This window comes from Typopeltis vanoorti, chromosome 3 (assembly GCF_054136105.1).
Source record: "Typopeltis vanoorti isolate ZY-2024b chromosome 3, IOZ_Tvanoo_1.0, whole genome shotgun sequence".
Classification (NCBI taxonomy): Eukaryota; Metazoa; Arthropoda; class Arachnida; order Uropygi; family Thelyphonidae; genus Typopeltis; species Typopeltis vanoorti.
The window spans coordinates 175315258-175330062 of NC_143551.1; the positions used below are offsets into that span (position 1 = coordinate 175315258).

General features: G+C 35.0%; 1 protein-coding gene across 1 annotated transcript in view; it reads right to left on the reverse strand.

The window, feature by feature from the left end:
- Positions 1–14805, reverse strand: part of LOC150108757 (uncharacterized) — a 144361-nt gene that overhangs the window by 78478 nt on the left and 51078 nt on the right. Inside the window, exon 5 of the mRNA XM_090416214.1 lies at positions 13156–13176. Within this exon, the coding sequence (XP_090272340.1) occupies positions 13156–13176 (21 nt within the window). The remainder of the gene's footprint in view (positions 1–13155; positions 13177–14805) is intronic.

Here is a 14805-nt window from a genome sequence, read left to right on the forward strand (position 1 = left end):
TGAAGAAGTGCACAATAGAGCTGTACAAAACTAGTTATTTATTTTATTGAAGTGTTTTACTTTTTTTATGTAGTTTTTGGCAATAAATTAATTTAAAAAAATGGAAATTATAATGAAGAATTTTATATAATCATCACGATTGACCTAAATGAAAAAAAGAAGATAAACTGAGAAACAAAGAAAGAGTGCCATTAGCACTCCTTCTTGCTTTTTCTAGAAACTGAAAACATGTTTTCACATACTTCCCATCATTCCCTCCCTAGCCCACTCCCAACAATCTGACATCATAAAAATTGTTAATAGAATCATCAACCTCTCTTCCAACCAGGCTTCCTTCACAGCTGAACTCTCCTTTATCCACCATACTTCATATTCTATAGCTACAATGACAAAATAAATAATAACATTTTTAACTCACATCTCTCACAACATACAGATTACAGTAACAATTCACTATATACAGGCCACCTCAGGGAAAAAAAAAAAAAAATAGAACTTGAAAGAAATACAATCTTTGCACTTCTTTCAGACCTCATATGAAGATGGATATACTTATCTCTCCTGAGGATCAACTCCCTCTCCTCTCTGTTACAGGTGTAAACAAGATTACTTTTCTTCCAAACATATTATTCCAAAGAGTTAAGAAAGCTTAACCTTCTATTTCATGACCATAACACCGACTTTCCAAAGATCCTACCCAATCACAAATCAACAAACATAATAATCTCCTAGATGAAGTTCATTCTTGGGATCAAGAAACTATCAAAAAGTTAAGAGTTTATTATGATAAATCTCCCCAACTTTATGGTCCTACCCAAGATACATAAAGAAAATATTCTGTTAAGACCTACTATAACCTGTATAGGCTCTACATCAACCTAATGACAGTCTAGTTCTCGGTATACAGGAAATCAATTTATATTGGTAAATATATTAATGCTGCTTCTCATCATCACCCTGTCAGAAATATGGTGTGATTAAAACTCTAGTTCACCATGCACATAAGCTATGTTCTACTGATTCTCTTTTAAATAATGAACTATTATTTATCAAAACTACTTTCTCTCTTAATGGTAATAATACAAAAATAATTGATAAAATAATTAATAATTATTGCCTTCATCCTAATCCTCCTCAAGAAGTTTCAGTTTCTAGAATTTCAATTCCTATGTTAAGGCTTATCAGACAATACTGCAAGACTTCTTTGCAATAGTGACATTCAAGTTTCTTTCTGTCCAGTTCATAAACTAAATTCCTTCCTAGCCTCTCTGAAAGACAAATATCTTACTCTCTCTCTCTCTGTGTGTGTGTGTGTGTGTGTGTGTGTGTGTGTGTTATCTTGAAGTTTACAGGATCCCTTGTTTATGCAGCATTTCTTACTATGGGCAGATGGGTCGTTCAGTTCAAATTCATCTAGAAGAACATCAAGAGTATATTTTACTTCAAGAGTCTTATAAGTCTGGATTAGCAAACAAAGTGTCATCCACTAGGCATAGAATTCATTGGAACAAAACTAAAGTCCTACACAAAAGTTATTTTCTTCTTGAAAATTATATAAAAACAATTGTGCAGCCCACATTCATAGTGTGAACTTCAACAAAAACAAATCTGTTAAACTTTTCCAATTTTGGCCAAAGAAATCATTCTAAGTAACACTCCTCATTCCAATGTTTCTTAAAATTGGATTTATTTCAATTTATTTCTTTGAATTCTAATAATTGTAGATGGAGTTCTCCTTCTGCAATTGATAGCATATACTGTTGTGTGCTTGCAATTTAAGAATTGTTCTTTTTGTGTTTATCTCTTTTCAGCTATACTGACAATGGCTAGGAAACCTAGTTGAAAATTCTACAAATATTAAATATTTTTTTCCTAACATACGTGTCATTCTGTTGCTATATAGTATTATTATTATATTGTCTACTTACATTTTGATATTTAGATATTAGAACAGTTGTCGCCAAAGGGGTCGATATCGACCCCCTGGGTTCGATATGACATTGTTAGGGGTCAATTCAGGCTTGGAGGTCGACAGAAAAATATAAGACATCATTGTATGGATAATATTTAATTCGGTTAACTTGGATTACCTCCATGACAAAAGACATGGAGGTAATGACAACGCAATTAAGAGTGAATCATGGGATCAGTACCTCCATCTTGCGAGTCCATGAATAGGACCTGTAAGATGCAGTAAAGTCATGAAAATAGTTACTGAGGCCAATCAAGTAGGCCAAAATGACGTATTTACCAATAAACAGATGTTGGTGGTTCCTGCCGGCCGGCACAGTGGGAGCGAGATTGCAACACGTGCATGGTTCTTATTTACTGATACTTACAAGTATTCGATCCCAGTCTCATTTTGTGCATCGACATACATATTATAATTCAATCGTTATTCATTCACAAACTAAACTTACCTATGTTGAAGAATTAAGCAGGACTGGTAGTAATACCAGTGATATTAATACCAGTAGTTTATTAATATCATTAGTAATAACAGTGATATTACTAGTCATAGTAATATAATAATATATACTATATTATACATACAATAAACACTGTAACTATAAAATAAACAATCTAAAAACTCACATAAGCGTCTTTCTTTGCTTGTCCTATTATAATTACGTAATAGTAAAATATAGGAGATCGATAAAAAGTCAAGAAACGCTTGAGGGGGTTGACGGGCAAATAACTTTGGCGATCCCTGTATTAGAATGTAATAGAATTTTAGTATTTAAATTATTTCTTAAAATTAGGATATTATCAGAATGCCCGTTCAGTGTCCATAGTTCAGATAAGCTTCCTTCCTTCTTCAACAGCAAATCACAAAATATCCATGTGATACACTTTCTTTAAATCTGATAAGACGTCAGGGTATAGTTGTATGTAATTTAGCATAGTGCAAAAATGGCAGTTGGATATGCAAATCTGTTATAATGAATCTATGCAATACTTTTCACAGAAAGGCTTTGATACAGAAATAGATATCTCACAAAATACACTCAATGGACAAAGCATCAGATAGGGGTGATGGGAAGTTGACACCACCATCTCCCATACAGAGTGAAATATCAAATGCAGATATCCATACCAAATGCAGATGGTAAATAGGCAGACATCAGGGCTTCCCCAACAGTGTATCGCAATCAACCAACATGGGTGAATGTGGTAATCTTAGCAACTTTGATTGTAGGCATATTACCACGAGTATACCATCAACAGATGTACCAGCGCCCAGCAAGCATGTGGTGGCCAACCACACGCGCGCACACACACACACCACTGAAAACCAGGGTCAACATGGATTGTTCAGGCTCGTACAGACCAACTGCAGGGCAAACAGCACAAATCACATTCATATTAATTTCAATGTCGGAGGTCCAAGTAGCATCAGCGAGCAAACAGTATGACATACCCTGCACACCATGGACTATGAGAGCAAACACCCTGATCATGTACCACTGTTGACAACTCATCATCAGGCATTGTGCCTTGCATGGTGTTGGGACCATCAAAACTGGACCTCAGCAGAGTGGACCAGAGTCATGTGGTCTAATGAATCTCTCTAGGATGAATCTCTCTAGGATGACATAACATACGATATCAGATCCATGCATCTGGGAGCGGTGTCTAAGGTGCAGTTGTGGACAAATGCTGCAATGGGCATGGCTGGAATTACCTCCGGCAACTATCTGACGTCTGGTGGAATCAATGCCTCGGAGAGTACAGACTGTTATTTGCTCTAGAGGAGGACCAACATGCTATTAAGTAGAATCTCTAACGTTTTGTCCATTGAGCCATGGAGGATAGAACTTTCTAATATTAAAAAAAATCTATATTTATACAATACAATACAATGCTTAATTGCTGAAATATTGACTCATTCCAAACATCATACACATGACATTTCAGATCTGTTCTGCTCATCTACTCATTGTCCTAGCTCTCAACAACAACAACATATTTGGAGTTTCTTCTTGTTTTGTAGGTGTGTTTGCGAGTCAAAATAAGACAACTTTTATTCAATTTCAAGACAACTATTATTAGAAATCAATAATTAATTTCTATCCCATTCAAATTCACTGATTTTTTTTTTTTTTATATAAAAAGAGGTAAAAACTTTTGTAGGCAGTTTCTGGTATTAAGACCACGTTTTAAGATAAATAATGAATTTAATACAACTAAACAAATATAACTCTACAAGTTTAGTTATCAGACTTACGTTCTCAGGGGTATTAGTAAAAGTTGTACAAAGGAGACTAAAAACAATTAATTATGCATATTAGATGTTATCGGAACTTCACAATTGGTACATATAAGTAATCAAGCAGAATAAAAACAGTTAAATTAATTACCGTATACATGTTGGAATAATGCTAGTTGTTGTTGTTATGTTCTGTTGCATCACACGTGACAAATAGCTTACATTTTATTGAAAAGGTTAAAGATTTAAATATAGAGCCATCTGAAATCCTAGCAAACTTAGACGTAACCAGTGTTTTATCAATGTACCTAGGGATGGCACAGTGGATCTGCTTGTAAACCCTTTCCCAGCAGACACAGTAAGGCTATACAAACACTGTATGGAAAACAGTGCTTTCATATTTCAGGACAAATATTGGGAACAAAAAGAAGCCATCCCAATATAAAATTCACTCTTGAACTGGAAGATAACAAAGAATTACTGTTCCTTGATATCCTTGTTGAAACAAACAAAGAAAAAAGATTATCCTTTTCAGTATACTCAAAACCTACTGCAACTGGAAGATTACACTTTTACATGCCACTTCACACCACATCATCCATTACAAAAGAGGCATGATTAAAACACTACAAAATAGAGCATACAATATATGTCCAGCATGTCAATTAACAGGAATGATGTACTGCACTATGCGATGCATAACCTTGCACTCAATGGTTATGAACCCAAGATGATTGAAAAAATTGTTAATACAGCTATCAAAAATGTGAAAGACAAAGTGGCAAAGTTGCTCCGTGAATACATTAAAAGTAGTTTTTTCATGACAGCATAAAATCTACAGATTCTTACATCCAACAAAACCTCAATATCATACCACGAAAAAATTCACATGTCTGAACACATAACAGACATCGAAAAAAGAAGATAGCAATCAGGTTAGTATCCCATACAACTAGAAACAATAAAGAAAAATAGTTGAAAAAATTTTACAACAAAGAAAATATCTTATAATGATCATAAATTTTTTTTTTATAAGAAAGTTCAAGGAAACCTTGAAAATGCTGCAATCAAGCAGAATAAAATCCTCACACAATATAGCAAAAATCAAGGCCTAATCCTACACCAAGTTTGGTCTGCTTTCATTAAAAACCTAACTGCTGTGAACATCGGATATGACACACGCAATGCCACAGAACTAGTAACAACTAGTAATGTACCATCATATATACAGTAATTAATTTAACGTTTTTTTATTCTAGTTATTTATACGTACCATCTGTGAAGTTTTGATAATATCTAATATGCGTAATTGTTTATAGTCTCTAATCATCCATTACAAAAGAGGTATGATAAAAACACTACGAAATAGAGCATACTGTTAGATCTGAAACAGGCTACCTCACTCTAAATGATGTTACCCTTCCAGAGTCTAACAGTAAACATAAATTAAATAAGCATACTTATCATTTAGCACAGGTGACTATGTTTTATAGGAAATAACATCTTGTAAATTAAATTTTGAACTGTTTGAATTGAAGTTAATGTATCTGTATATCAAATGTAACTGTAAGTCAACAAAAAGGGAAATTGTAAGAGAAATTATTAGTGATATTCTACACGTAAAAGAATGTAAATTATTCGGCAAGATGTGGCAAAGGTTGCCCTAATGCTACAAGAGGAGCGTAAGCGCCCGCGGGTGTTACATCTGAGAAAATATCATGATGCATGTATTCCCGGAATTAGAAAGCCCCGTATGAGGATTGGTGAGGTCACCCGGTCGGGGACCAATCGGCAGGACGATAGGAGAAATCAGACTTGGAAAGGTGGCGCTCTTGGGGAGCGTATAAAACCTGCAACACGGAGTGAACCCCCCCCCCCGTTTTGTTTGTTCCTGGATTCTCACCGTGTGCTACAAGTGTTCATCGTGTTCCAGCATGGCACCGCTACAGAGCACAGCAAGATCGAACGTAGGCCATCAATGAAAAGAAGCGTTGAAGTAAATCCATAGCAAAGAAACAGTGCCAGATTCAGGAAGAGCACGTGAATCCCACGTGGCGGTAGAATCAAGATAGCTAGAATCTTCACAAAGGAAAGAGGAAGCGAAACCAAAACAGTGTAGATAAGTACTTTCATATGTTCTAGCCCCTTTTAGAGAAATTGACTAACAGTACGGAAAAGAGTGTATTATCAAATATGTGATAAAAGGAAGTATGAAGAATTGAAATTTATGTGAATAACTCTATACCTTTGGACTGAATTTTAAGAACTGTTAGTTTATTAGATATTTTGTCGTGATCCGCTCGAGGGAAAATATTAATGTGCTAAATGCCTAGCTGGCCTAATGAGTTGTAAACTAAAATGTCAAATAAGTTGAGAAAATTGAATTGTAAAGATTTAGAAATCAATGTATATTTTAAGAACGAGAGCGTGAGAGGAAAATAAGAGTTTAACTTAGTATTAATAATTGTTTTGTTCCTGTATTATATTAAATAATGAATTCATTAAAATTGTTTGATACCTGTCATGCCTGTATTTCTGACCATGCTGACTGACCCTTCATAAAATGTCGAACCTGTGATCATATATGTGCGCGGGGATATCCCAATTAAGAGAGAAAAGGGGTACGACTGCAAATAAACTAGAAAATCTTAGGCTTCTGAATTATAGTAAATGATATTAGTAGCACCTGATACCCTATAACTATCCTCAGGCTGAGTTTAACTCTACCCTTAAGGTCCAGGTTAGCGCAGTAAATAAATTTGCCTGAGTGAATAAGGATAGCTTATAGTGATCAGATAACAGGTATTTCTGGGGGCCCAAAATTGAGAAATTTGCTAGAAAAGCGATAAGATCGCATATTCAAGTAAGATAGACGACTTAGGGATACACGAAGTCATAGAAGCCAAAGTTTATATAAGAAAGTAAATCACGCAAAGAATAATATAAAGGGATAAAGAGATAAGGGATATAACAATGAGCAAAGGAAAAAAAAAATATAACAATACAATATGTCCAGTATGTCAATTAACAGGAATGATGTACTGCACTACGTGAGACATAACCTTGCACTCAATGGTTATGAACCCAAGACGATTGAAAAAATTCATAATACAGCTATCAAAAATGTGAAAGACGAAGTAGCAAAGTTGCTCTGTGAATACATTAAAAGTAGTTTTTTCATGACTGCATAAAATCTACAGATTCTTACATCCAACAAAACCTCGATATCATACCACGAAAAAACTAGGTGCTTATGAGATTCATTCCTCTTGTGGCATTTGTTATGTAGGCCAGGATGGGAAGGTCAAGAGAAATTCGCATGTCTGAACACATAAGAGACGTCGAAAAAAGAAGATAGCATAAATCAGGTTAGTATCCCATACAACTAGAAACAACAAAGAAAAATACCTATATTGATCATAATTTTTTTTTTTATAAGAAAGTTCAAGGAAGCCTTGCAAATGCTGCAGATCCTCACACAATATAGCAAAAATCAAGGCCTAATCCTACACCAAGTTTGGTCTGCTTTTATTAAAAACCTAACTGCTGTGAACATCAGATATGACACATGCAATGCCACAGAACTAGTAACAACTAGTAATGTACCATCACATATACAGTAATTAATGTTTTTAATGTTTAAAATTTAACGTTTTTTTATTCTGGTTACTTATTTATATGCACCAACTGTGAAGTTTTGATAATATCTAATATGCATAATTGTTTATAGTCTCTTTTTTGTACATCTTTTGCTAATACCTCTGACAATGTAAATCTGAAACTTATGAAACCCGTAGGGTTATATTATATTTATATTCAGTTTTATTAAACTCATCATTTATCTTAAACATGCAATCTCAATACCACATGCTATCTACTGAACTGCTAAACCACAGAAACATATGTATTCATCAAAGTTGTCTAAAGAGAACCCTCAGCTCTTTAAGTGCACTCTGAACTGGTTTGCTTTCAATGCATATCAAAGTACAGGGTGTCCCAAAATTCACGCAAGAAGTAATTTTGATAAAAAACACAGGTTTTTAATTAAAAATTGTAATGTCTTGTTGATTCATAAAGTATACAGTTATGCATGGAATAGCATATCGGGTAAATGGCCTCCACGGCTTTGCTGGCACATACGCACGCTTTTGTCGAAATTTTCCATGACCGTTTTGCATAAATGTGGCTGAATTTCGTTGATACAGCGCTCAATTTCCTCCTTTAAGGCATGGGTGGTCATGGGCTTGTTGGCATAAACCTTAGACTTCAAAACACCCCAAAGAAAAAAGTCCAATGGCGTTAAGTCACATGATCTGGGCGGCCAATTCTGATCACCAAAACGGGAAATTACACGACCAGGAAATGACTCATGCAGTAATTGAATTGTTTCTCAGGCTGTATGGCATGTGGCACTGTCATGAAACCACATGTCGTCCACATCCATATCTTGCAATTTAGGCACAAAAAACTGGATTATCATGTCGCGATAGCGAGCACCATTAACTGTTATTGCCTCACCAGCCGTATTTTCGAAGAAGAATGGACCGACGATGCCTCCAGCCCAAAATCCGCACCAAACAGTGACACGTTGTGGATGCATTTGTTTCTCAACAATCACTTGTGGATTTTCTGAACCCCAAATGCGACAATTTTGTCGATTAACGAAGCCATCAAGATGAAAATGAGCCTCATCGCTGAAGATGATTTTGTTCGAAAAATAAGCATCCACGTGTTGTTGTTCCATAATCCATTCAACGAACTCTCTTCGCTGTGTGTGGTCAGTAGGCTTCAGTTCTTGAGTCAATTGAACTTTGTAAGCATAAAGATGCAAATCTTTCGTGAGAATAAGCTGTAGAGAGCTTCTCGAAATGCTCAATTCAAGACCACGGTGCCGAATTGATGTTCCTGAACTCTCAGCAACACTCTCACAAACTGCTTTCGATGTGTTCTGTTGAACGACTTGTTGAAGGATGATCACTGATTGATACGGTTTCCTTGAATTTTTTAATTAATCTTTTCACGGTTGATGAAGTTAAATCACTATTCCGACCATATTTTGTACAAAAATTGCGAACTGCAGCTGCCAAACCTTCATTATTTTTAAAATACTGCTCAACAATGAAAATGCGTTCTTCTTTAGTGTAGCGCTCCATTTTTAATAACCCTGAACTGTCAGCTGTCATGCTGTCTTTTTTTTTCTCGTTGGCAACACTTTACTGCACAAATGGCGCTAAATTTAAATCTTCCGTGAATTTTTAGACACCTTTTACAATTATTAAATATACAATAGACTCTCGACTATCCAGTCTAATGTGGCAGAAGGGTAGGTCGGACAGGCCAGAGTTCTAGGCCTACCTTTTCACACAAATGTGAAAAGGTAGGCCTAAGATGAAAGAGTCAAAACTTACAGTTTTTAATTTTTGAAAAAGTCCTTGATAAATAACTGCTTCACCCTTTTAAGCCCTCTTTTGCGATGCAATGTCCCTCCACTTACGTAAGCAGATGATATCAGCTGGCGTCGCTTCCTCCTGCTCACTAATGTACTGCAGTGCTGCCTCAATCGTCTTGAACCCTTCCAAATGTGGGATAAGATTTTTCCTATCATCTAAGGATGCCTCCTCTTCTTCTTCTCGCTGTGTCACCATTTCCACAATATCGTTGTCACTTATTTCATCAACTTCGTCGTTTGACATCCATTCTGTAATGTCCTCTGCATTGACGTCATCACAGCTCGGTACATTTTTGAGCAACGAAACAAGTTTATCGTTTTCATCTTCCACTTCGGTTTCACACATGGGTTCAAGGTTGAAATGTGCACCTTCATGGTCCAAAAGAATTTTCCAAGACTTTACAAGTGATATGTTTCGAATCTCTTTCCATGCTTATGATATCTAGCAAGTCAATCTTTTTCAGAGTGCTTAGGCAGTCTTCATTATTATCAATCACTGATATCAACGAACTGAGAAGACGCTGACGATACTTTTTCTTTAGCATTTCAAGGATGTCCTGGTCCATCGGCTGACAAACAGCAGTCACATTGGGTGATAAAAATAAAGCTTTGATGTTTCCATCTGTGAGTTCGTGTGATTGGTAGGATGCGAAGACGCGTTGTCAAGAAGTAGCACAGCTTTTCTCGGCAAATTGTTGTCTTTCAAATATTTTTCTACAGTTGGTACGAATTCATTTTGGAACCAGGTTTTAAAGATTTCTGAATTTGCTTTCTTTTGATGTGTGTAATATAAAGGTAGTGATTCCTGATTTTTCAGTTTTTTATAAGCTCTAGGTTTCTTTGATTTTCCTATTAACGTAAGCCTAAGCTAGTGGTTGCCGGTTGCATTACTGCAAGCCAAGATGGTGACTCATTCCTTGCATCCTGGTGCAGCGGCTTCTTTTTTTGTTACAAGCGTTTTTATAGGGAGCATCTTATAATTTAAACCGGTCTCATCGCAGTTGTACAACTGCTCCCCAGAAATTCCCTCCTTTTCAATAAGCTTAAAAAAGATAGTCTTTGAACAAAGGTACAGCCTCCCCACTTATGGTAATCTGGCGAATACTGAATCGTTTTTTCCACCGATCTAATCATCCATCACTGACATTAAATTCTGAATCTTCTCCTTCTACATGTATTTGTCGCTTAAATTGCAATGCTTTTTCCTGCAATATCGGCCCAGTAACAGGTAAGCCTTTTCCTCTTAAGTGTTCATGCCACAAAAATAAAGCTTCAACTTCTTTATGCTTACCTTTCAGCATCTTTTTCTTACTTTCATTCCACTTCCACTAGCTTGGGCAGCACACCACTTTTAAATTTCTGTTCGATTTTTCTTCCAGTCTCCAACTGTACTTTTCACAACTCCTACCTCCAAAGCAATAGTTTTTGCCATTACCCCAGAGTCTAGTCGCTTTATAGCACATAGTTTCTTCTTCATAGTCACTACAACCTTTTTTCGTTTATCACCCATCTCATAATCTTTAATAAAAAAACAACGAAGCACACCAAACAACAATTTACTAACGTAACCAGGAACAGTGGCAAACGTATTCTGCACTTGTGGACATCTGATACACGACTGACAAAGCAGGAAAATCCGCACTTTGCATGTCTCAACTTGTGTTATGCACACGGCATGTAGGAGGATTCTAGCAGACGCCAGCTTGCAACGCCTTGGCAAAGTAAATTACAATACGTATTCCTCATTTTATCATGGAGAATTACTGTGTTATTATAATTCTCTGTGAGAAAATCCGGGCTCCGGATAGTATGGAAGCCGAATAGTCGCAAGTCTACTGTATATGGCTTTCAATATGCATCTCATATAAATGCCCAGGTGAGAGGGACATTTTGAGATACATTATATACTTTTCAAATACAAAGAGATATGCTAATAACCATGGCTCAGCAAATTACAAAAATATCCTACTTGCCATGCAAAATATTTACTCGCTTCAACCCCCCCCCCCCATTTTTTTTTAATGTTCCAGTAAGCCAGTGTTTCCCAACCTGTGGTCTGCAGACCCCCAGGGGTCTGCGAGTAATTCAAAGGGGGTCCATGGGATAGTTTGTTTTCATTAAACTTTATCTTATCATGTTGCTCACAACACCTGGCCTAATTGATATGTTCATATTCTTCCAAATATCTCCATTTATAACATCATTGCATTGTCATAAATGACACATTTAGTGTTGTATAATTGTAATTTATTACTTCATCTTTATGATATGTAAAATATAAAAAATTTCCATTTCGGATTTTATGGGGGTTGCGGTGAAATAACATTCGCTACATGGGGTCCACGACTTCAAAAAGGTTGGGAAACACTGCAGTAAGTGTTTATAAGAGATCTATAAAGGGACTAGTGATTTTATATATATTTTTTCATTAAAAGATTTTGAAAATTATTTTTTATTCAATAAAAATATTTTGTTTTTATTTTGTCTCGTCTTTCTGCAGCTAGTCACCAGCTGACAAAATCTACTCACCATGGATAAATGGGTGAGTGTATTATATGTTGAGTCCTGCTAATAACTAACTGATTGTTAACCACCCACATTAGCAATAGCAAGTCTTACAGCTTTTAAGAGAATCAACTTCAATATTTTACCAGAAATGTCGATGTACATTTCTGAACTGGTATATCAATGGTCTTTAAGAAAAAAAGAAATGAATTTTACCTTAATTCTTGTTTAGCTGACCTGACTGATCAAGTAGTTAATGTACACACTCTCCAACCAACAAGCTGCAGGTTCAGATCCTACTTTAGGCATGGATGTCTGTGATTGTCTTTAGGTGGGAGATGAATTTCACTGCCTAATATGAGACCACTGTACTGCTTATTGGAGGTCTGAAGTGACTTGAAAAAGTTCCAATTTTGTTCTGTAAAGTTTCCAAACTATGTAAAAAATAAATTAACGAAATACAAAAAAAAAATAAAAAATGATCTTAAAACATCCTTAGCCAGCCTATGGTGCTGAAGTGGTGAGAGATATAAAAACTTTGCAGTTTAAATCCACAATGAAAAGTGTTGACAAATTTTAATAAAGATCTAAAATATTACATTTTTTTAAACCTATCCAGATAGAATAAATTCCTCTAGTAATAATTTCCTTATATGGTTTACAGAAATTAAATTCCTGCAAAATATAAAATCAAATTATTATTAATTAAAGCTATACATCTAATAATCCAAAACACACAAAAAGTTAATATCAAAAAACGAGCCATATGGCTTCATTTTGGTGATTTGAATTAAATAGAACCCTTATTTAATATATATTTAATATCCTCTATTTCTATTTGATTTACATGAAAAGTTGTTTAGTATTGAATAAATACAGCATTATCTTTTAAAATACATAATCAAAGCAACAGAATTTTCTGATTATAGCAGGCAAACTCTAAATAAGGAACTATAATTCTGAATATAAGTATTACTAATAAACTACTTACTTTCGTCCAGTTTGTCTTCACCTATGGAAAATAAAAAAATTAAATATAAGGACATTTTATATTTAAAAAAAAATAATCAAGCAAATGTTTCTATATACTGAATTTTCAATAATGAATTTGAAAATATGAAATGAAATTCTACAAATCCCACACATGAAAGGTTTCAAAACATAGTATCACTGCCATAGTACACTGCCTATATATAGGTAATGTGCTATGGCAGTACTTGTTATTTGGCATCGTACTTGACAAGGGATAAGAGTTAAGAGAAATAACAATTCAAAACTAAATAAAATCTATCCTAGCTGCCTAATGACTAAAACCAGAATTTAAATGTCAATCCATATTTAATATTGTAAAAGTTACTGTTGCTGGTTGGAATTCTGGCCTACTAAGCTATGAGGCCAATATTCAATTGACTCACTATAACCAGCTTGCTCACTATAACGAAACAAATGAAAGCCTCAACAGATACATTGCTTTGCTAAAAGAAATTCACTACAGTAAATTATCCACTATAACAAATTATTTCAGTGATTCCTATGAGCTTTTTTTTACAGCGAGAGTTGATTGTGTTCTCCAGCTTACTAGTTTTGCACCACAACAAAATTCCAAATTTTGGGGAGGAAAATTCTACAATCCCTGTATAAAGCCTACTAATTCATCCTCAGTTGAAAGGTCCTCACAAAGGTTTCTTGCATTTTAGATCCAAATCTTGCATCTAAAATTCAAGGAATTTTAGTTTCATTGCATTTTAGTTTTAAAACCAAGTCTTTTCAATCAGAAAACAAATATTTATATCATCATCATCATCAACAAATTCCTGACATATACCTGAGGGTATACGTCAGGAATTTGATGTACTATCATACATGATCACATGATAGTACTACATGAAAAGTTACATCACTACTAACTTCCTATCAATAATTTTCCTCCAGATTAGCCTGTTATCTGTCGACATTCCAATATCATCAGATCTTATATTTCTGTTCTAAGGCACTTTTTTTTTACTGTATCAATCCACTTAAATCCTGGTCTTCTTCTAGGTCTTTTGCCTGCATCCTAACAAAGAACACTTGTTTAGCTAATCTTTCCTCTCCCATTCTGTTTAAGTGGCCATACCACTTGAGATTTGTTCTACAAACACATTCCTGAATGCTAACAATGTCAAGTTCTTTCTTAATATCCTTGTTTTTAAACTGATACTGCCACCGATGCCATCTATTCAATCTCCTTATCTTTCTCAGGACTCTCATATCTATGGTTTCCTTTGATCAAGAAGTTAAAATTGGTTTGAACACTGCCTTGTATACAGCTAGTTTAGTGTTTTGACAAATCTCTCTCATATTCCATATAAATTTATTCAGCTGACTTCCTACAATACCAGCTCTGCTAATTCTGCTGTTTATTTTCAAATTTAATTTTAATCTTCACTAAAAGGTATACTAAATAGCGAAATGTTTTACTTGTTTTGTAGGTTTGCAATTCAGGATGCAGATCATGTTTTCTGCCTATTTTCATTGTCTTTGTCCTTTTAATGCTGATTTTCATACCAAATTTATTACAGCAGTTAACTCAATTTAGTCAGGGAATTCTGCAGACTTGTCGTGGATTTATTTAGGAGTATAACATCATCTGCATAAAGTA